This window comes from Diorhabda carinulata, chromosome 9 (genome assembly GCF_026250575.1).
Source record: "Diorhabda carinulata isolate Delta chromosome 9, icDioCari1.1, whole genome shotgun sequence".
Lineage (NCBI taxonomy): Eukaryota > Metazoa > Arthropoda > Insecta > Coleoptera > Chrysomelidae > Diorhabda > Diorhabda carinulata.
In genome coordinates this window covers 17,585,096-17,609,158 of record NC_079468.1, presented here as the reverse complement: position 1 = coordinate 17,609,158, position 24,063 = coordinate 17,585,096, and the positions used below count along the sequence as shown (strand labels likewise).

General features: G+C 33.0%; 1 protein-coding gene across 2 annotated transcripts in view; it reads left to right on the top strand.

The window, feature by feature from the left end:
* The window catches only part of LOC130898029 (band 3 anion transport protein), a 207,689-nt gene that overhangs the window by 31,581 nt on the left and 152,045 nt on the right, over positions 1 to 24,063 (top strand). For both annotated transcript variants that reach the window (XM_057807065.1, XM_057807064.1), the window contains exon 2: positions 10,861 to 11,197. In XM_057807065.1, coding sequence (XP_057663048.1) covers positions 11,129 to 11,197 — 69 coding nt within the window. In that variant the 5' untranslated portion in view covers positions 10,861 to 11,128. The remainder of the gene's footprint in view (positions 1 to 10,860; positions 11,198 to 24,063) is intronic.

The following is a 24,063-nucleotide window of genomic DNA, read 5'->3' as shown; positions in this document are numbered from 1 at the left end:
TTAACTGTGTCTTCACCTTAAATTTCACATATTTGCCTTGGTCCCGCGGCTACTTTAAACTTTTGTTTTCAATAATATCTTAACAATACCCTAATTTTATTTCTGTCTCACTCCATACTATTTTTTATAAAAACGTACTGCGTCTTTAATAAACAAAAAGAGAATTGTTAATAAAAAGGAGTAAAGCAATTGAACTCTCCATAGAATTAGAGACTAGACTCAACAAGTACAACTGGACTAATTATAAGAAGAATTCAAAAAATCAATATTTGAAAGAACCACTTTGATTAATATTTTATTTTACAGTTATTATAAAACCTGGAATCTTGTTTTTGGACTTTATGCGGCATATAGTAATAAACTTTATATATATTATCTTATAAAATACGAGCCAATGGTGGATTATAATTGAGTCATAAATTTTACCATACCTGCTCTATTGTGTATATTTTTATAAACGGCACAACTAATAAATTACCACTCCTCCCTCCGAATTCATTCGCTGATACGTTACGTCCCGAATTCAAAGCACAAATCCGCAGCTTGATTCACGCTTTATACAAAAACAAAGAATGTTTATCGTTGGAATTATTTCCTATGATTATAAAAAAACAGGAGAATTCTTGACATATCAACAATTCTAAAGAAATTAGAATTTCCTATACAACGGAGTGAAATATCGAGTAAAGTTATAAAAAGAAATAACTTTCGAGAGATGGAAAATGGAGAAAGTAATAATCCATATTATTGTGATTCATGATAAGATTTAGAAGCTACGAAAACAAACAAAGGAAAATAATTTCTCTACATTCTACCGTAGAAGAATCTATCTTTTTCTTTGTGAACTTCTCCTGTAATCAGAGTATGCCTGTTTCGCTTTTGGAGGAAACAATTTTCAATATTTTTCTTGAGGTTTTTAAATTATCAATGTTTTTGCAAAATAATTCAATTTTGTCTTTGTTTTTTCGTATGTCGTGTATCGTAGCACGGCTGTTTGAGAGCGCCGGATCATTGGAGTGCCGGATTGGCACATTGCCCGTTCAGAGAGGTTCAACTGTATTTAAAAAGCATTCACGCCACGGTTAATATCGTTAATGAAGTATAGGCTCAAGTACTCGGAACGAGTTAACAAGCTACAATCCGGCTTTTTCACAAGCAACTCGTAAACTAGTTTAGTGTACTTAATACTCTCTCTCCGTGAGATGCTTGTAAAAACGATCTGGAAAAAGTTCAACTGCCGGCGACTTTTCACAACACTCGCCGGCTTTTGAGAGAGTTAGCTTGTAAACTAGCCGCGTGTACTCACAGTAGCCTGCGCACAAGTTGCTAGTAGCTTTGGTCTTGAAGATGTCAGAGGACATCTTTAATGGACTTGATTTTAGACTTAAGTAGCTTCGCATCCATTTCGCCTAACAACTGATTTTCTTTCAGCTCAGACATAAGTTTCTTAAAACTCGCATCCCTCAACGATTTGTTGCTGTAGTCTTTATCTTTAATGTTCCACAATGTAGGAAATTGTTAGTATACCTGTAAAAACAATGAAATATCACTAGTGTTTCACTTCATTTTCATAACAGGATCTAGATGGGATACTGTAGGGAAACTACCAATAACTTAGCAAATCTTCACAATAGCCTAACCTAATTAACAGACAGCTACAAGTGGTTTCAACACGCCATCTAGTTGGCTACTGAGCAAGTGGGAAGTTTGCGTGTACTCAAGTATTAGCACACTCGCCGACTAGCCGGCTTGTTAGCTTGTAAACTCGCCCCGTATACTTGAGCCTTAGGCCCCTTTCACACCAAACGAATCCGAATCAATCCGGATCACTCCGAATCAAGTTGAATCTGATTCGTCATCTTCACTCTTTCACACCAGCTGAATCACTGTGTCATAAATCGCACTATTTTCTTTAACTTTTAAAATTAATAACTCCACGTCCATCTCGTATGGTTGTTGATTCAAGACAGGTTGAATCAAGTGCGACCTCGAATCAAACCTGATTGAACCAGATTCGTCCGGTCTGAAGGCGGGAAAAGAGTCCTTCACATTTAAACGGAGCACCCAAAGCCGAATCTTGGTCAATCAGATTCAACTTGATTCGGAGTGATTCTGATTGATTCGGATTCGTTTGGTGTGAAAGGGCCCTTATAAGCAACGTTGGGAGTTTGCGGTTGAATTCTGTTTATGGATCAAAGATATTTTTTATCATAATCTATTTCTATGAAACTCTTATTTCACTGTCAGTGATATGCAATTATTTGAATTTACAACTTTTCCATATTTGGGGATATAGGAAAGAAGAATTAATTCTCTGTCGCTTACGATAACGTTGATTGATGACTTGAATAAGGAAAACTGTGTCATAAATTAACACATCTTACGCCATCGATTTCTAAGATAATCAAGAATAGATAAGGGTACTTCATCAGTATGATTATCATAGATGTTTTCGGCTTAGATTGGAAAACATATTTAATCTCAAATTAAATGACTTATTTGACTATTTAAATAATAATGATATAACAATAAACTAATAAATATTAACAAAATCTATCCCTTAGATTTTAAGCTTTTTATCATGATCTCAGATGGAGTGCTACTCTATACTAATCGAAGTACAGGGTGTCTCATAACGATCCAACTACTTTAATTGAAAAAAAATACATTATACTTATTTTCATATGTATGAATTAAAAGATAAAAAACAAAATGTTACTTTTTAAACACGACATTGTTTAAATGACGGCAATCACGGCACTCCTCAAACTATTTGCGTACATTTTCAAAAACTTTTTAAAGAATAGTCGAAGAATACTGTTTTTTCTTCTATATTGCTTCTTAAATCTGCCAAATTTCGTGCACTATTCTCGTAGACCACACTCTAAAGATAACCCCACAAGAAAAAATCAGATGGGGTCAAGTCAGGGCGCCGAGGTGGTCATTCAATATCACCTCTTCATGAAATCACCTTTTCTGGGAACAATTCGTGCAATGTAGAGTTGTTAGTTGTGAGCGATGTGGCCCCATCCCGTTGGAACCATGTCAGCCGGTTAATATATATTGGAGTTGAGACCTGAAAAAATTGCGTATCATGTCGACATAATTCACAGTCACTGCATGCCCTCAATTATATTCACGAAAGTAGGGTGAGTTTTGGACTATACAAGAGGCGTTTATGTAAGGACTGTGGATTCTTTTCTTTCCAAAAACGACAATTTTGGCGATCTACGTATCCATCCAAATGAAAATGTACCTCTTCAATCTTATAACGAAATCATTAAGAGTTTACTCAATCTGAATTTTATAGACTTTTAGATGTAAATAAGATTGCATTATGCGGTGAATTGTCGGTCTTGATAATCCCAGTTGAGATTCCCGCTTTCTGACGATGAGTTGAGGCCATCGGCTTAGAGAATCTGCTACTGACTTATTATTTTCAGGCGTTCTTGAATTTCTCCAATAGTGTTTCCAGTAGTATTGAATGTCTGGATCCTAGCTAAAATTGCTTGGAGGTTCCGCAATGTTGCGCAGTCGATAATGTAACCGATACAACCGACGAACTCGAATAAGTGATCTATTGTTTTCGAAATACGCGCGCGCGCAAAACGGGCGTTGCTCTCCCGTGTACGGCCTGATGTCAACTAAAAATTTAAGGAAACGACCCCCGCTTTGTTTGCTTCTCACTCACTCTTGAAATAGTTGGATAGTTCGTCGTACCTCGTGGAGCACATGTTCTTGCATCCTACATTACACAGCTTAACAATTGAAGTTGATATTAGAAGAATATTGAAATTATCTGAGTGAATATTATCAATAAATAGAAGTCAGATACGTTAAACACAAACTTAATTCATTGACTTTATTTGTATTATGTGTCTGTTTCTCTGTAGTTAGCCTTTTTATAATCATTATCGTCAAACTCCTCAAAATAGCCATTAACTGCCGACATCACCTCTTCATTTCTGGGAACAGAAAATAATCCAAGGCAGCTGAATCCTGTGTGAATGGTTTATTTCTAATGGAAAAAATAGATAAAAATGGTAAATTTCAGAAAAGTAATGACAATTTTGTTATCGTTACATTTTCAGTATATAAATAATTCAATATAAACCGTTCAATACTTTGTAGAACCGCCCCTGGCTCGTTTTAATGCTGTCGTTGTCTTCAGAAGACTCATTATTAAATTATTGATAGTGTTGATGTACTGCTTGCAGTGACGAAGACCACCCAAGTTTCATCACGAGTAACAATTTGGTCTAAAAAATCTTCGCCTTCATTGTGGTACCGCTCAAAGAAAGTCTATGCACCGCCTAAACGTTGGGTTTTGTGCAAATCCGTCAACATTTTTGGAACCCAACGTAAACACAATTTCCGGTATTTCAAGTTCTCGGTCACAATGCGATACAAACCACTACGAGAATATTGAGGAAAGTAGTCGCACAATGATGAAATTGTAAAGCGTCTGTTTTCTTCCATCTTTTCGTCCACTTTCTGCACCAAATCTTCATTAACGACCGAAGGACGCCCACTCCATTCTTCATCATGCACATTTGTGCGGCCATCTTTAAATGCTCTCACCCATTTCCTTACCATTCCATCACTCATAATGTTTTGTCCGTAAACTTCACACTTCTACACAATGAAGTATAAGACGGTAATGGCGTCAGTGCGTAGACAAGAGATGTAGGTAACCAGCGCGCATGTGCGGAACGCCGACCTTGGGGTTGCGGCGGCGGAATCGCAAAACGGTACTTACTTAAAAAATATGCCTCGTATATAAATCTTCTGTGCGTGTGTTTGTAATTGAACTCCTAAACGGCTGGACCGATTTTGATGAAATTTTTTGTGGGGGTTCGAGAATGTTTTAGATTCACAATTCGATCAACTATATAATGTTTTATCAGTTATTTTTAAATTTTTGTTGATGTTAGAACGTTTTCCATAGATTTCCGACAGACTACGCTGCAGTCGTGTCAGATATTCAAAAGTATATTTGAGTTTCAGTTGCGCCTAGTAGATGGCGCTGAGATCAGAGCAAGAAATATTGCTCGACATTCTCATAATGCGCAAATGGTCCATAACCACCGACTGAACAGAACAGTAGAAGAACCTTTGATAACTAATGTCAATGTTAGAGAACAAAAAGCAAACTCACGTGTAAATGAAAATTCAGAGCCACGCAATCAACGTCTTCGTGCTAATACATTAATGCAACGAGAGTCGCGTCAACGAGTGACCGACGCTCGCAGAGTAAATGAGCGACAGCGGGTGCAAAATCATCATGGCACGAGCATCGTTTAATCGCCTTACGTTTGAATATGACCCTGAAATAGACTATTCATCACATTCGCTAATCATGATTGGTAGTATGGACAAAGATTGTCAATATTGTCATTCTTTCAAATACAAAGGTGAATCGGCCGGTTTATGTTGCGCATCTGGAAAAATTTCACTGCCATCACTAAATCCACCACCAGAACCTTTGAAAACGCTATTAGCTGGAAACACATCTTAATCAAAGTTGTTTTTGCGTGAAATCCGTAAGTTTAATTCTTGCTTCTACGTTGCGTGCTCGAGAGTGGGAAAACCATCGAATTTATTTGTTTATATATCTCAAGGATTAACCAAAAATATTGTACATCCAATGGCATTACGATAATTTCAGTATTTGTAGATAATTAACTCTAAGAATAAATACCCGTTATAGAATAGTTTAAGATTCAACCTTTTCACCCTCAATTAACAATTTTTTATTCAACACAGCTTATACATTCAACATCTCTGAAAGCATACTAATTATTAATACACATACTCACACGCTATCAATTGGTTTAATTGTGATAAATATATATGAATGACGTTAGGTATTGTAATAAGTTTCTGATAAGAATTTTCATCAAAACAGTTTAATTGTTACAGCTAATTTCCAAAAGTTTACATTTAAGACGTGGGACTAGACAACGTCTGTCGGGTTCGCTAGTGATATATAAATAAATACTTACCATAGGTAAAGAGGTATGATATATAAATTTCAATATAAATCTCCGTGAACGTACTCTACCATTACTCTACCAAACATACTCCTTCGTTTCTTTCATTTTTAATGAAGTTATAAGAAGCTATCAGTGCAAGATTGTCCTTTGTTAAGTATGCTCCAACTGTTGAACAATCGTGCTTCAATTTGCATAGATTCTCGATGGAAAACTTGTTGCTTAACTTAACTAAAAACCGTGAACATCAAGGTGATAAATAGTGAATTTTTGCTCACTAAAAGTCTTCCTCTCTATTCACATTCGTCTTAGTCGCCAGATTTAATACGAGACTTGGGTGTTTCGAAAATAAAACAATTAAAGGGGAATTTGTCATCATTCTTAATATTGAGAGTGTGACAACAGACTATTCATGAAAGAGGCTTTCAGAAATGCTTTCACTCATAGACGCAAAGTTTGAAAGAGTGCACTGTTAGCCAACGAGATTAAATCAAATTTTTTGTGATGAAAGCGAAACATTTTCTCACCATTCTGATATTGAGAAATCGACTACGGAGCAGATGAAATCCCTTTCTAAAGAAACCTTCGAGGAATGCTCCCAGTCTTGGTCAATATTGGAATAGGTGCATTGTTAGCCAATACGATCAATTCAAATTTCAAGTTATCTTTTTTTACTTTGTAATATAATTATTCGTTGTATGTTTGGTCAAACTTTGTAATAAGACTCTAGAGGTGATTCATAAACAATGTGAACAAGTTTAAATTGCATTGGAAACTCAATAAATTCAATTCAACAAGTTATTTATGTGAGGATAAATGACGTGATGAGTCGTGTTATTGATAGATAATTAGAGTAATGGTATGGTAACTAATACGTTAAAATTAAATTATACGAGTGCACGATCAAATTATGTAAATTTTTTTGATTTCGTATGCAGGAATAAATTCGACAACTGATGGTCATGCAATTTAATAAATTATTTAATAATTTCTGAGAACTCTTAGTTGATTTGTTTATTATTAGTAACTCATATCTTTTATTATTCAACTCATATATATGACATTCGATTCAACTAATTTAGAAATAATTTGTCTGTTTACGAGGAGGATATCAAAAAAAAATCGTAGAATTTGTTCGATATTAACCGCATCGCAGCTACAGCGATTTTTAATTGCCGTCAATCTACAACTAATGTTTTTGAAACGAATCATAAAATAAAACATTTAATTTAAAATCAAAATACAAAATTCAAAACAATTTAGTTAAAGTCATATTAATCAATGGTGGAAAATAAGCCGGACTTTAGTTTAACACCGTCTCTATTTTTCTTTATCTGATGCTATTGTCATATAATCATTGATAAATAAGATTCATTATATCTCGTTGTCCCCCTATATCTCTTGTTCACCCATGAAGTACTGCCCCACATTCTCTTAACTGTTTGTGTACGAACTCTTGTCTCAAGATTAATGGAATTATATTTATAATTAACTTTATTTTCTATATTTTTGGTAATATTTTCAACTGTCAAACTAAATTGTGTTTCCATATGCAATGTTTTCAATCATTTTATTTAGAGGGTAGAGTAGAGTAAAGAATAGATATTCGGGTGTCACATATACTGCGACTCAAAGGAAGCATTATGTCCCCTTTCCTTGCTACGATACTGGAGAACCCAGTGTTTACAGTTAATCTGTTAATTCCCCTCCATTCAGAATATCTAGAATGTGAGATGTCTGTAGCGGCTAGAGATCTTCGTCTTCTATTTCATACGCTCCCCGGTGTAGCGCTCTGGAGTTCCGTAGTGCTTTACACTTCGAGAGAATGTGGATAGAGATTTCGTCCTCTGTGCAACAAAATCTGCACGCCGCATTATCTGCTAAATCTAGAGTCTTCAGGTGTCATTGAGGCGATGGTGCCCCCTATAGGACTCCTGTTAGTATTCGTAGATTGTTCTTAGTTAGGTTGATACATTCAGCAGACCTTCTCTGGTTATAGTTTCCCAGGAGAGTCTTTGCCTGTCTCAGCCCCTGTAGGTTGACCAAATAATTGGTTTTGCTCCTATGTACCTTCTCTTCCAATGCTTTTTCTATTGTTCTGTAGTTAATATCACAGAGGGGTTCAGGTCCTATGGAGGTCTTGTCCAGGAATCCATTGTGGTGTAACTTTACTTTTCTTGTCTAGCTCGTTTAATTTTTCTGTGCAATGCTAAACGGGTTTAGAGTTTATGATATTGGAACTTAAAGCTCTAATGGCTGCTTGGCTATCGGACAGTATGATGATCTCCTGTTTGCGATAGTTCTCTGGATTGAAATAGACACATTTTTTAATTGCATAAATTTCTACTTAAATAATATGCTTGGTGTGTTGCGCAGGCTTTCAGTGTTTGATTTCGAGTCCATAAACTCTTATCCCAGTTCTGTCTGTTGTTTTATATTCGACTGTAAACCATTTAATGGCGTTTCTGTTCATTTCTTGTAATAAATATTATTCTTCCAATTACGAGCTATTGGATTCATATCATAATGTGGTCAAGATATTAAAGTTTTCTCGAAGTCTTCTAGTCTCGAAATATACGTTAAGTTTAAGCTTCTGTGCCATACAAAAAGACTAGGAATACATAGCACTTTAATATCCGTGTTCTCAGCTTCAAGCTCAGGTCCCAGGTACAGAGAAACTCCTAGATATTCATAAACGATGCTCGGGCTTTTCCGTTATTATTAGTAAAAAAAATCCACGGAGCAGTCAACATTTGTACCCATGTAGTCATACCTCTTGATCCTTTCCAGTTATTCGCCTCCCCCATACAGTTGCTCTAGTTCTGGGGACAACTATACATTTGGTCTTCTCAACGTTATTCTTGACTATCTTTGGTAACATTATTCAACAAGTTTTGTAGATTTTATCTGTTTCGGCAAAAAGTAGTGTGTCGTCTGTATAGTGCCGTTAACTCTTATTCCGTCCTCATCATTTTCGAGAATTTTGGTGAAGATTTCCTCCGAGTAGAAGTTTTTGGTGGTACATTATCTAAATAACTACAATTATCTTAAACGTTATACTTAAGTACTAGAATATACCATCCGAATGGAGAGAAAGCATATTGATACCAATTTTTTTAAAAAGAATCCATGAAAACTACCGAAAAATCAGCATAATTGTGTAAAAAGTGTTTGAGCAGATGAAATAATATCAACCTGAATTTGTAAAAAACAGCAGGTTTACAACAGATGACATATTTATCTCCAGCATTAAAAAACTCTGTATGATAAAACAGCTTTCATTCATCCTACCCAAGCTTTCAAAAGACTCCAATCAACAGAATTAAAGTGAAAAAGAAGAATTCACTCTAATATAATAATAATCAAAAAAGTGTTGAATATAACCAAGCTCAATTAAGAGCAAAACAGTAAATACTTGTGATAAACAAAGGCTGTTTGAACCCAGTCCTCTTCAACATGATAATGGATGAAATTATAAAATTAGGCGTATGAGGTTGGGAGAGGATATCAATTGGAAGGTAAAAAATTGAAAATAACATTGAAATACTGACAATGGAAGAATCATATTTGGAGGCGAAGATATTTCACAAGATATCTGTATGAGGCTCAACAACCAGCAAAATATTTTACTATGCAAATATTCGTAAAGACAACAAACTCCTTTTACAGTATGAAGAACCTGTAAACTCACGATTTCTAATTGGAGTGTAGAACAAGTCAACTATCTAGAGAAAATATAAAAATCTCTAGAAATTTGAAGAACAAAGTGAAAGCCCATCTAAATTTCAAATTGAAGGAACAAATATATGGGCGTCAGGCGCAAGATCAGTCATAGGATAAACCTTGTTTGACTGGAATGGTATTGAAGAAATGTGTATAGTACAGCATGTAGGGAGATAAACAAGAAACAGACTACGTATGCAGAATGCCCACCAATTCTATCAAACAATCTTCATATATCCAAATCAAATACTGTGATCTTGGCTCGAATCGTTTCTCGGTAGGATATTGTATGACTCGAGTCAGAGACCACGGGATTTGTTATTCAGCGTATCAGCGTCTGATAATACGTCAGGCTGAGTAAACAAAAAATTGCTCTAAAAGACATTTCTAAACAATGATCAGGTTCGACAGCAGTTGCTCAAGGAGCCCGATAGTCTAAACTATCAAATTACTGTGAAATATACCCCACACAAACTAAAACAAACGAAATAGCTTATGATAAGTTGTTGCTGGAAAACAGAATTCAAATAAGAGTTATATGTCTGTTTTGACGAATGTTTCTGTCTATTAGAAACTTATTTTACGTAAACGTTTCGCTCTATATCCATATTAAATACCTAGGTATAATAAAAAAGAATAGTTTCTACAGGATAGAAAAATTTTTCAACGGCGATATACCCCCACAAAAGGTTTTCATATGTTGAGATATTTTTAATAAGGATTTCTAGAGACAAGCCAAAAAAACCAATTATCTATTTTTATTATTTTGTTTATTTCTTCCTTTACCAATAAAATTATTTTCCCATACAATAAAATCAATTAAGAATATCAATTGACGATATTTCCTCCCCGGTAACACATTTTTGATTTATTTTGGAAGCAGACTAAAAGTGCGATATTACATTCCCATTATATATATTCTCAAATAACCTTCTTGGAAAATTTTTAGGAATGTTTGATTCACATTGTAAATGTTTTACAGCATAAATACGTGATAACGAATATTGTAATCGCACGTATTATTTGCAATAAAAACGGATCAGTGTGCGAGCTTTAATCATCAGGATTTTTATTAATTTAAACCATATGAAATATTGATAAAATCGATTTAATCTAATGTGTTGTTTTATTTATTATGTTTCAGATTCTCATAAGTGACAATCTACACCGCAAGACGGGTTCATTCGCTGAACAATATTTATTGCAGCGGTGCAACCTGCGGAAACTCGAAACGTCGGACTCGGGGTACCCTATGCTTTTTCAACTACTTTTTGCTATTACGCGATTGGGCAGGTCTCCAAAGAAAAAATTGAGTTCGTAGTGACGCAAATGTAAATTAACGAAAACAAGTGGACACTTAAGACAATTTTTCGTAATTATTTATGTTTATATAAAGTGTATAGAGACTAATAATGAGCAACGCCAGAAGGAATAATTTGAAGAAATTCTCCTTTATAGGATTCCAGGATCGTTCATTAGTGGTAAGTTGTTTAATATATAAATTTCAAACAGACATGAATGTAATTAAATTTATTATATTTCAACGACGTTTTACAACTTTACTAAAATGATCCGAATAATCTTCGTTGTTGGTTTTCAATTATCCTTTTTTGTGAAATCCATAAAATTTATCCAGGACCTATTCAACATACACATTGTGTATTTTGGTTCGCAACATATTACTAAAACAATGCGGAAATGATATATGAAAAGTTTTTAGTGTAAGATGACACTTGATATATTTTGATATTATTGTTTAACCAACGAAAAACTGAATAAGCCAGTAAAAATACATTTTTTGCAATGAATCAATATTTTTTATATTCCTTACAATATTTCGAATGAAAAAAGTCCTTACACTGATTATCGTATCTCCAACCCATTAATTGTTGTGAATTTTTTAAAATTCAAATTCGCCGAAATCTTAATTTTCCTGAAATAAATAATATACCTAAAAAAATGAAATGTTATAATTTTTAATTTTTTATCAAATATTTCAACTATATTAAATAAATTAACCTAAAAAGATTTGAAGAATTTTGTTTTTTTATATGTTTTTTTTTATGTTATAACCTACGTTATAATCTTACTGGAAAATAGGGTTAAAAAAAGATTACTTCTTAGACGGTATCTGACAATGATTTTTTCATAAATAAAAAGAAATGTTGAGAATAAATGTTTCTGTTAACTTCAATCACCAAAAAAAGTTATATAAAATATTTTAATAATAAACAAAAATCTCATTACACATAACAATAAATTGCAAAATTTAATAGATTAATATTGGAAGCAGTAAGAATATTTTTTTAACGTATTACTGCTGAAAAATAGTAAACAATTTTTTAAGCGCGTCGTCGGCTTTTCTCTCACTCATCTTATACATTAAGATTGGAGTGAGATAGAAATACTAATACTGTTATAACATAAATAAAACATATAAAAAAACAAAATTCGTCAAATCTATTTAGGTTAATTTGTTTGACATAGCTGAAATATTTGATAAAAAATTGAAAATTATAACATTTCAATGTTTCAGGTATACTATTTAATTCAGGATTTCCGGCGATTTTGAATTTTAAAAAATTCATAACAATTAATGGGTTGTAGATACGATAATAGGTATAAGGACTTTTTACATTCGAAATATTGTAAGGAATATAAAAAAAATTAATTCATTGCAAAAAATGCATTTTTTCTGACTTATTCAGTTTTTCGTTGTTTAAACAATAACATCAAAAGATATCAAGTGTCATCCTACACTTTTATAATCAGGAACACCTCCCGGACATTTCAAAAAAAAATATTAAGACTTAAAACAATTTTGCAAACGAATGCGCCACTATGCCCTGCACTATATTAAGTATCTTCATTTTTTATTCATCAAGATAATTTATTTAAATTGTGAACTAGTATCAATTGACGGTTAACTAATATGTTATCAAACATTTCCTTCTTTATTACAGAATTGATTTCGAAATAATTTTTTTATCTATATTAAATACTATACTATAGACATTTAACTAGTATTACAATCAGATCGGTTTGTTCAATTAGTAGTGTTGTGTCCACTCAACTTAGTCCTATACAACTTGAACAAAGAACTTACTTATTAGTATCTCAATAACGTACTTAATCCTAAGCCTTTCTACACTTGCGGGTGTAAGATATATGTGGAGTCTAGCTATGATTTTGTATTACTTCTCCAAAGTCTACATTTTTTCTTTCCATTACTTTTCGTCTAAGTCCATTCCATTCAATATTTCTTTTTTCTACCGCTGTCTCAACTTCTTTATTCCATATTTTTATTGGGCTTCTTACCACTCTATCTCCCCCAAAAGTGATTAAAGGTGTGACTACTTTTTAATACATGTTTTTATTTTTTGGTGTCTTCCTTCTGTCCCTGTTTTCCCCTGTTCTCTCACTTATTTCCCCCTTGATTCTTCCGGTATACGTTATTTTTGGGACTAGGTATTTAAAGTTACTGTTTTATCATTACATATAATTGTTTTTGTTTATAATTCTTTCGTTCTTAGCGATCCGTACCAAATTACCTGCATATACTATTTTTGATACTTTAATCTCTTCCATTTCCAAGGTTCTACCTTGTATTGGGCTGAATATGAATAACCGAGAAGAGCAGTGGGCTTATAAAACTATACTAATATTATCGTGTACACTAGCACGGTATTCGACTTTTATACTTTCACATATTGTCGAGGAGATGGATTATCCTGACATTTATGTGTTATAAGGGCCATTCCTCAGACTCTCAGAACAAATTTTCCAATAGTCTGAATAGCGATGACAATTTCCAAGTCTCTGTGAAAGTGACTGTTTCTTTAATATTAATGCCATTCGTATTTTAAAGTAACTGATACATTTAGTTTAAAATTTAATATGTTTTTACCTACTCTAACCCAAATTAACTCTTTAAAAATGAATTTGTATTCTACGACCAAATTCTCATTATATGGTTACCTAAAAATTTTTATCCAAATATACCGTTTGAACGGACTTTTGTTTATATACATTCTATTTCATTAAACTCTAAAGAAATGATCGAACAGTATTAAATTTGGTCACTTGGCAGACCATAAGAATATTTGAAAATCTGTGTATAGTAGCGTATTTCGATTAACGCCGACAAATACAACGACCCTAACAGTTTTCTTAGTTTCTATGAAGTTTTGACTGTAATCTTTCTACCTTGAAAAAAGTTGGATAGAGATTCTAGGATCGGATATGAGCTGTCCCTTTTACACCTCAACTACCTTTTAATAAGTGCAAAACGGAAAGCTCTAACGATATTTTGAATAAGTTTCATTACATATTTGGAAAAATGGCTTCAAAGGGAGGATGCCATGAAGCTTGGTACTGGTTACAACAAACTATTGCCATTTCCGATAAAATTTTTCTCAGTGGAAACCCAAAGAGCATATGTCAAATTGGAAAAGAGAAAGATGCAAAGAAGCTCTGTTTTAGTGATTTAATAGCGTACTTTTTGAAGAAGATCAATTTGCAAAACAGTTTAACGTTAAAAACTTTTCTGCAATGGATGGTTGGTTGACTTGGTGGAAAAACAAACATAACATAGTCTACAGAATGTTTTTGGGGGAAAACTTGATGCCGATTTCAATGCTGTTGACACATGGATAACTGACTTGTTACCTAAACTGTTATAAGATGATTCTTCAAATCAAATATTTGATTTGGACGAGACTGGACTGTATTTTCGAGCATTATCCGAAAATACAATAATGTCCGGAGGTTCATGAAACCGTTCTTGCTTGCAATATGAAGTAGACCCTGGAAATTAGAAAAAGTGAAAGGCCTCAATATCTCGAAGGAACTGAATAATTGTCTGTAATAATGCAACTGCTTGGATAACGAAATATAATTTTTTAAAATTCCTAAGAACGTGCGATAAAGAATTCTCATAAAAAGAAGTTATTACAATGTAGCTAGAAACTTGTAAATATTGATAGTTTTTTATGCCTGCAAATACAAAATAGATTGTTCAACCATTAGATCAAGGCATCATAAGAGTGTTCAAAGTCCATTATCGGAAGAGCCTGCGTATTTAAATTGTGGTTGGAATCGTTGACTTTACTAAATCATCTCCAACTACTTTGAGAGTTGCTCCTTGAGTTTTGGAATAGACAAATAAAACCTCCAAAACATCTGATTTGAACGCATTAACCACTTCTTAAGCTATAAAAAAACGTTGCCCTCGTAATTTATTTTGATTTGCGGGAATAATAAGAAATCATTGGGTGCCAAACAAGAACTGTACGGCAGATGACCCATCGATTCGATGTTTTGACTGTTTTGATTTGGCGCGTCTTGAGAAACCCATACAGTCGAGTCTTGCTAGTTTCGGGTTCCATGATTCGTCGCCTATCTCGATCTCTTAAACGTCTTAGGAAACACCGTGATTGAATTTTTTTAGCATTTCTTTGCACCAATCGACAGGAGGTTTTTTTGAGCAGTTGTTAAATGATGCGTTATTCAACGTGAATAAATCTTTTCGATAGCTAAATTTTCTTGCAATAATGAATCTATGCGGGTGAAATTAATGCCCAAGTATGCCTCAATCTCACGGTATGTCACATGACGATCTTGCAATATCAGTTTGTCCACAGCATCAAGTTGTAGCGAAGTGCGACCACTATTGAATTAGGAAAACCAGCGAGTTAATTTCATTCTTTGATTAAGATGAATGTCTGTAAACAACTCAAATAGCATTCGTATGATAACACGAGTCTGTTCATCATTAAAAATGTCTATGGTGACTGTGCTAAATTTGACATATTCACATCAGTGTTGCCATATCTCAAAACTTAAGTAGCAGCCCGACCCAAATAAAAATTTTCAATTTCAGCAATAAAAACTGTAATAAAATTATTAATGAAATAAATGATCGAAATACTATAAAAATTATAAGGCAAAATACAAACAATAAAAAATAGAGAAATAAACGTCTGAGATCACATCAAGAGCATACAAAAATTGTCGTTACTAGTTGCAACTTTATAATTTTTTTATTTATTTTTCAAATTTTGCCTCACACTTCCAACAAACTATGACATGTTGCGTCTTCTGGTACTATTGCGGTTCATGTAGTAGTAACTAATGAATCAAACAACTACAAGTTTTTAAAAAAATTAGATAACGTTCTGAGTTCTGTAAAAATTCTATTAACTTGTAAATGCTAAATATCTTAGCAAATATTTGTTAGAAATGAATATTGATCTATTATCGTTAACTCCACGACAATTTTGAGAATTTCATTTGATTCAAATGTAGTCTATAGAAAAATAATTTTTCTAACTATAAAAAGATCATTTTTAACTTTGTAGTTTTGATAATAAAACAAAATTCTTTCGGTCTTATCATAGTCTTCTAAGTGTAAAAGTATGAATAATTTTCTTATATTGGTGAAACTTTTTCTCTACATTTTTACGATTATGGGTTAATAGGTTAGATTTAAAAACAGAAAAAACTAAATTCAATAAGAAAACTAAAAATTGAAAATAAAACAACCTTCTTCCATAAAAACAATATTCAAATCTATTGTATTGAGATAGTTTCATGTCTCTAAGCTATTTAGCTGTAAACTAAGGACCATTTTGTGAACTCTCTAAGATCTATCAAGATTTGTATCCCTTTCAAAGCGATGTCGATAAATGTATTAATTTATATAATCTTGAAGGAAAAAATTCATTCGGAGAAAAAGTGCAAAGTATTTTACAAATACAAAAGATGGAACCAAATATCATGAAGCTTAACGGAAAGTGATACGAGATAGTTTGCTTTTGTAGAAGTTCAAATATTTATTCATATTAATTCAGAAGGAACCTATCATGTAGTCCTGTCCTCATGTTAATTTTTTGGGGATATTGAGTGCCATGTCCTACACCAATATCTTCCAATAAAAATTGAGAAATATAAACATTATTTTTATATTTCAACCTCAGGAAACCTTAGGCTTATATGACTTCATCATTATGATCTATAAGTTATCAAGTTTGATTGTGTGTATCTATTAACATTCGTAGTACGCATCGTGCAGAAAATACTTTCATTTTGATTTTGTCCAAAAATGTATTTCGTATCATATTATCTTGAAACTCTCCTCAACTATTTGTCCAATAGTCACACTATAGCCAATCTTGCAACACGAGATCAAAAAATTTTTAACATTTTTCATGTGTGTTAGCGATTGTTGTCGTAATTTAACTATATCACTCTTGTAAACACGAGTATTTAAGCACCACGCGTTACTCGACACGATCCATTTTATAACTAAGATGTGACTCTCTAATTCGAGGTTCTGCTGTGACCATACTTCGTCAGCTTCAGAACTTTCATTTCTAGAGTGAGTTTATACATGATGTGATCAGTTCTCGTAGTTGCGATGTATTGACATCATAGATTTACTCGCAAACAATATATTTTTGAAAATCTTGAAACTCTCCTCAACTATTTGTTCAATAGTCACACTATAGCCAATCTTGCAACACGAGATCAAAAAATTTTTAACATTTTTCATGTGTGTTAGCGATTGTTGTCGTATTTTCACTATATCACTCTTGTAAACACGAGTATTTAAGCACCACGCGTTACTCGACACGATCCATTTTATAACTAAGATGTGACTCTCTAATTCGAGCTCCTGTTGTGACCATACTTCGTCAGCTTCAGAGCTCTCATTTCTAGAGTGAGTTTATACATGATGTGATCAGTTCTCCTATTTGCGATGTATTGACATCATAGATTTACTCGCAAACAATATATTTTTGAAAATCTTGAAACTCTCCTCAACTATTTGTCCAATAGTCACACTATAGCCAATCTTGCAACACGAGATCAAAAAATTTTTAACATTTTTCATGTGTGTTAGCGATTGTTGTCGTATTTTCACTATATCACTCTTGTAAACACGAGTATTTAAGCACCACGCGTTACTCGACACGATCCATTTTGTAACTAAGATGTGACTCTCTAATTCGAGGTTCTGCTGTGACCATACTTCGTCAGCTTCAGAACTTTCATTTCTAGAGTGAGTTTATACATGATGTGATCAGTTCTCGTAGTTGCGATGTATTGACATCATAGATTTACTCGCAAACAATATATTTTTGAAAATCTTGAAACTCTCCTCAACTATTTGTCCAATAGTCACACTATAGCCAATCTTGCAACACGAGATCAAAAAATTTTTAACATTTTTCATGTGTGTTAGCGATTGTTGTCGTATTTTCACTATATCACTCTTGTAAACACGAGTATTTAAGCACCACGCGTTACTCGACACGATCCATTTTATAACTAAGATGTGACTCTCTAATTCGAGCTCCTGTTGTGACCATACTTCGTCAGCTTCAGAGCTCTCATTTCTAGAGTGAGTTTATACATGATGTGATCAGTTCTCCTATTTGCGATGTATTGACATCATAGATTTACTCGTAAACAATATATTTTTCAAAAAACTTGAAAATTTCACAAAATTCCATTCATTGCTATCAGAAAGTTTTTTGTTCATGATAGAAACAGTAACTAATTCGATTCAAAATATTCCGAGCAGTTTCGGAGATACACCTCCCCACTTTTTTTATACTGAAATCGATTATAATAAGTACTTTAAGTGTACAGTGGGAATTTACTGAAATAGTTAAGTTTATTATAATTTATCCCAACGTTCTATTCAAATTTCTCTTTCTGTAAAAAATCTTCTTGCCAATACTGTATAGCAGTCTTAAGTTCATTTTTTTGAATAACTATTCATATAAACATTCACTACGGTATAATATATATTGAAGAGAGACTTTCTGTTATATTTTATAAATATTTTTCACGTTATTTTCGTTCCTATGTAGTGGCCTATCGTGTTTCATTGAGCGCTTTCACCTGGTCCAGATTTAACTCCGGAGGGAGCCATCAACATCGATGGAAATGAATCAAAGAGGAAAAGTGACAATGACCTTGACGTTGGTAGCGCGTCGCATGGCCTTTCGTACGGCAGTAAAGCGACGAGCCAGTGCAGACGGGCCGCGCCGGCCCAATATCGACCGAAAAAGATGAGGATGAAATGGAATTCGTCAGTACTAGGTCAGTATTCAGTGCGGAATCTCCGGAAGCCGAAGTAACTAGGACGTGCTCAGATCGAGGCTCAGAATCATAATTCAGAGACTCTCTCGGTTAAACATCTGATTTATTTCCCCTAGTTTTCCGTTGCATTAAAACTCACGCGGGGGTTCGTATCATTTGCGCTTGATGGGGCAGTCGAAGACTTTTTTTTATGTGTTGAAAGGGAAGCATCATTTATTTTAGGTAATAATTATTTTTGTACGTAGCAATTAGTTTTTGCTTAATGAAATTTTGAACTTATTACTATTTATAAAAGGTTCTCCATTTGTGTTATCATTTAAATATTCAAATTTAAAATGTAATCATTACTTCGCGATGTCCCTTTTAATGGAAGTTGAAAAACTTGAGCTTGTAATTTGGAATAAATTCAGTGAATCAAATACTCCGTAGAATGGTATTTCTAATCGCAATTAGTTACATATAATAATATATACAGGTTGTCCCAAGTTAGAGATATACTTCATCGTTAATTATAGTCACTCAGAAGGATATTTTTATGAATTGTGGGAAGTTGGACATAAATGTAAAATATCAACATTATATTGTTTACTAATTAGTAGATCATATAAAAAACAATGTTATGAAAATTAAGTAATCGCATAATTGAATTTAAGTATTGAAATTTAGGGATCTAGATGGCAATTCAACAGGTTCTTTTTTACCTATCGATCTACATAGAAATAATGATTCGTGATAACTCAGAAATAAGGGAGGCGCACCATTTTGTTGGACCTAGATGTCTGTGTTAACATGTACATGATTGAAAAATAAATGAGTCAATTTGCGTTACTAGTTCTTCTTGCAAGAATCCCAAATACTTTGGTAAAAGTTTCGACAGAAAATATTGGTTTTATAACTCAATTTTTTACAACTTCCGAATAGCTACTTTTTCTGGTCATTGAGTAATGCCTTTCCCTATCTAGTGTGGATTCTTATCTGCAAAATATCATCAATTTTGTTCCTAAAACTGGAGGATCATATTCCAGTAAATGCTTACGAATTTTGTAAGAATGTAATTTATGTATCTACTCAAAGAATTCGAAACAACAGGCTCTTTTCATCCGTTTAATGAGATATTAGAATACATTTTGTCTTTCTATTTCACTCACAGGACTATGCAGCATTCAACATTTCAGTTAAATAAGCCATATTGCATGATTTTTCCACAAGAACTGACTTTGCTAATAGTCGACTTTTTTAAACTTATTGACCGGTTCTTTATAAAATTAAAACGTATACAAGTTGTTGAGGTATAAAGGCATATTCCAATATGATTTGTCTTGTAATTGGTAAAAAATAAAAATGTGATATTTGTTACTTTTGTACAAATTTACATACCCCAGAACAAACCAACAAAACCAACGATAACCTCATATCACTAAAATTACGTAAAACATCACCATTTGAATATTGGAAATACTATTCGACTAGTAAGAATTCTCAAAAAAAAAAATAGTATTCGAACTATCGAACTTATTTCGAATTATTGACTCATATTGTATATTTATTAATACTGCTTGTTTTGCGTTTAAAATGGGCCCTTGTCGAAATAATACACATACCATAACGAATTTCTATTAAAAGTTTTCATATTTCTAGCCTGATTAAAAACTAAAAATCTGACAAAGCCAAATGTTTCAATGTATCTCCGAACATCATGTTTTTTATAGTAAGCGTATGCTATTCAAATCGCTAGATTTCTTTTGCAAATTTCGCAAAATACGCAAAAGGATGCTTTATCCAAAACAATGCTGCATTCTTCAAATAATACCGAGGTCATGTCTTCGTGATAATTAGCTCAACATTGTATGATTTTGCTACAACTGTTTTCCCTTTGAGCAAGGTGTATATAATTTTTCAAATGTATCAAAACAGATTTATAACAAGTACACTAAAATTCTATTCAAATCTCGGGAAGACTTGATACTTCGTAAATATTCTTGACGAAGTTTGACCATAATAACCAATTTTTTTATGTGCTCAACGCCCACACTCTATTAAAACACACCGAAGTGTCTCTAAACATTTATAGTCATAATCAAGATGCATATGCAGTTTATTCTGATTCACGCCCAAAGTTGGCTTTAAATTGACTTCATAAAATTCATGCATAAGATTTTAGCAGTTTTCTGTCAATCTTTTCCATTTTAGTTGGATCTATAACATCTTTCACTTGTTCAATGCGCTATCAATTGTAGAATATAAAATTACTCAATACAAACTCACGCATGTATATTAGTTTTCCGGTCAGAACTCTTTGATACTTTGTATAGTCATTAATTGCTCCGAAATTGATTGGACGTCGACTTATATCACCATTTCTGTTATTGCAACCTGATCTGTTTATAACTATATATAGAAGCAATTTGCACAATTTCACTTAAAGTCTTATCTCTGTAATGTTAAATATAAAGGCCTCTGGTCACTATTCGTTGAAAATCTTCTGAGATCGCTTTAAAACCCAATAAACATATGGTGCCTTATCAGATCACCCTATGTGCTGTGAGTATCACCATATTTCGTGTAAAATCGGCTGCAACAGTAAACAAAACATTATCATCATCATCAACATCAAGCCTTTCAATTCTTTGGATTATGGCTATCGCTTATAGCGCTTTAAAATCTTTTTTAGAGGTGGATCTCTCATCGTTTTCTATTTTTGTTTTCTTTATAGTTTGTCGTTTGTCTTGGCTGCTTTTGTTATTATTTTCCATTGCTTTTGGTTTCGGCATTTTGCCCTTAAGTTCTTTATATCAAGTGTTCTTATGTCCTCCTCTATTTCGTTTCTCGGTCTGCATCTTCTCCTTGGCGACAATGGGGTCCATTGCGTTATTCTTTTGATCATTTCAGTTGGTTTTCTTCTCATTATATGCCCAGCCCAGTTGAGTCTTTGCGCTTAGTTATAAAAAGCCATACTTTGCGTAATCATCAAATGAACAACTATATAATGGGGAAATGGAATAGAAGTTGTTATCTGATGTATCACATAAAGAAAATATTTGGACAGAACATTTGACAATTGTCAAAGAATATTTACCGACCAAAGGAAGATCTCAAGACCTCCAGATAGATCACTGAAGATATGCTAAGAAAACTGAACTTTAGCATTTCAGAAATGAAGCCTAGTCGCCGTTCAAAAACAAGAGCATGTTCTATAAAATGAAGAAGAAGATATTTGTAATGTTAAGAAATGTTTTTAGCAGTAAAGATTTAAAAGTAAGATAATTTGAATGATAACATCATCAATTGTGTATGCGTGTACTTCCATTGGATGAAACGCAACCACCTTATTAGATTTATTAGAAACTCTTTCAAAAAATAGAAAAAATCTGCTGAAAGAAAAATTACTTATACTGATAATCTTATTCAACTGCATTGAAACTGTATAGAAATTTCGTAGACATAGAAACCAAGTGAATTTATATGAACCACTAAGCCCGTTACGAAACACTGAAAATTTAGTTGAATGAATAAACATCTCGATAATTAATTATATACATTTATTGAAGTAATTGTGTCAGAAAGAAATCAAAGAACTCGAGAACTGTTTCTTCCCACCTTTTCATGATTCAATGCAATCACATAGAAAATTATAATTTTCAAAGAAGTCTTAACTAATAATATTTTAGTTTCTTAATAACGATTATTTTTAGAATACGTTGTAAACTAATGATCTGGTGATTCTATTCGAAGTTGTCGATAATCGTGTCTACATTCTTACCAAAGTTTTGTCCACATATTGCGTTCTATGATTATTTTGATTTTGATACCTGGTTGTGACACTTTCGATTAGTTAACCCATTGTAAAACAGGCTTTCAAAAATCGAAATAGTAAATCAGTTTTCGAGAAATCATGTCCGTTCTGGTATTGAAACTTAATAATAATGATATGTGATAAGTGATCTATACACAGATCTAAACCTACTCTAGCAGAAAACTTTTTTACGGTAGAAGCTTTCATTTTTTCTCGAAGATCTTTTGGCATATATAATAATTTATTATATCATTATTTATATATATTTTGTGGACTTATTTTATCTCCTAGCAGGCACTTTGACCATCGAAGGTATTGTGGGATCATTCTTCAATGAAACTTTCAAATTTAATTTATATTATGTGATTATTTCAAATTTCCATACTTTTCACGCAATTAAACAAAATAATCATAACATCTCTCATTTGGATCCCATCTCACATTGGAATTACGAAGCACGATGCCAAAGAAGTATCAACCAACACACTTGAAACCATAGTTCTGCATTAAAATTATCTCAATCTCTGCTTCAACAATTACATCCAATATTTTTGACTCTATCTATGACGCAGTAGTATGATAGCACTTCACAATATCCATCCAACTACCTCTCATCTCTCTGTGAACTTTTTAAGAAGGAAAGAAGTTAAAATAATCAGAAGACTGCGATTTAGTCACTCAAAATATACGTACGGTTATGTGATGTCTTCAGAAAGTCGTCGAATATTTTCTATGTCGCATATAAAATTCGATAAGAAGTCTTAAGGAAACTCTACACTAATTCCTATCAAAATCAAAAAAGTTTTAGAATGGTTCAAATATAACAAATTATAGCACAAAGAATTGTTAATAGTTCATATAAACATTTGTAAACATGCCTATGTCAATGACAACCTCTGTATCAACATTTTTGAATGATGATTTCGTTGCGGCCAATTTTTTGAGAGAAATTATCATTCACATTTGGAGCATTCATAATATAAATTATCGTTGTTAAGTCGTTCTGTTAGGTAATTTGAACCGCCATTTTGTCATGCACACTTGAAATACACAATAATCATCACTCAGCTTATCTGAGTCGACTACTGGACATAAGCCTTCCGTAGTTTAATCCATCTGGGTCAGTGCTGTAATGCAAAAAGTTTCCGCTACATGTTGGGGTTACTTTGCCACTCTCTAAGAGTCGTCCATTCGATTTACCTCTGTTATATGGATTGTCGGACACTAAATCATCAGTATGGAAATGCTTCAACACTATTTTTTGTTTAATAAATCTCCATTATATAACACGGTATAACGGTTAGAAGATATTCTAATTCTAAAATTCATTTCGTTACCAATCAATCAATCAGGTTTTTTTTTAATTTTAGCTAAACCTTTAAGCCACAGTCCACACCCTTTGTACTTTTTAACAATAAAAATACATCTCTAACGTAATTTACG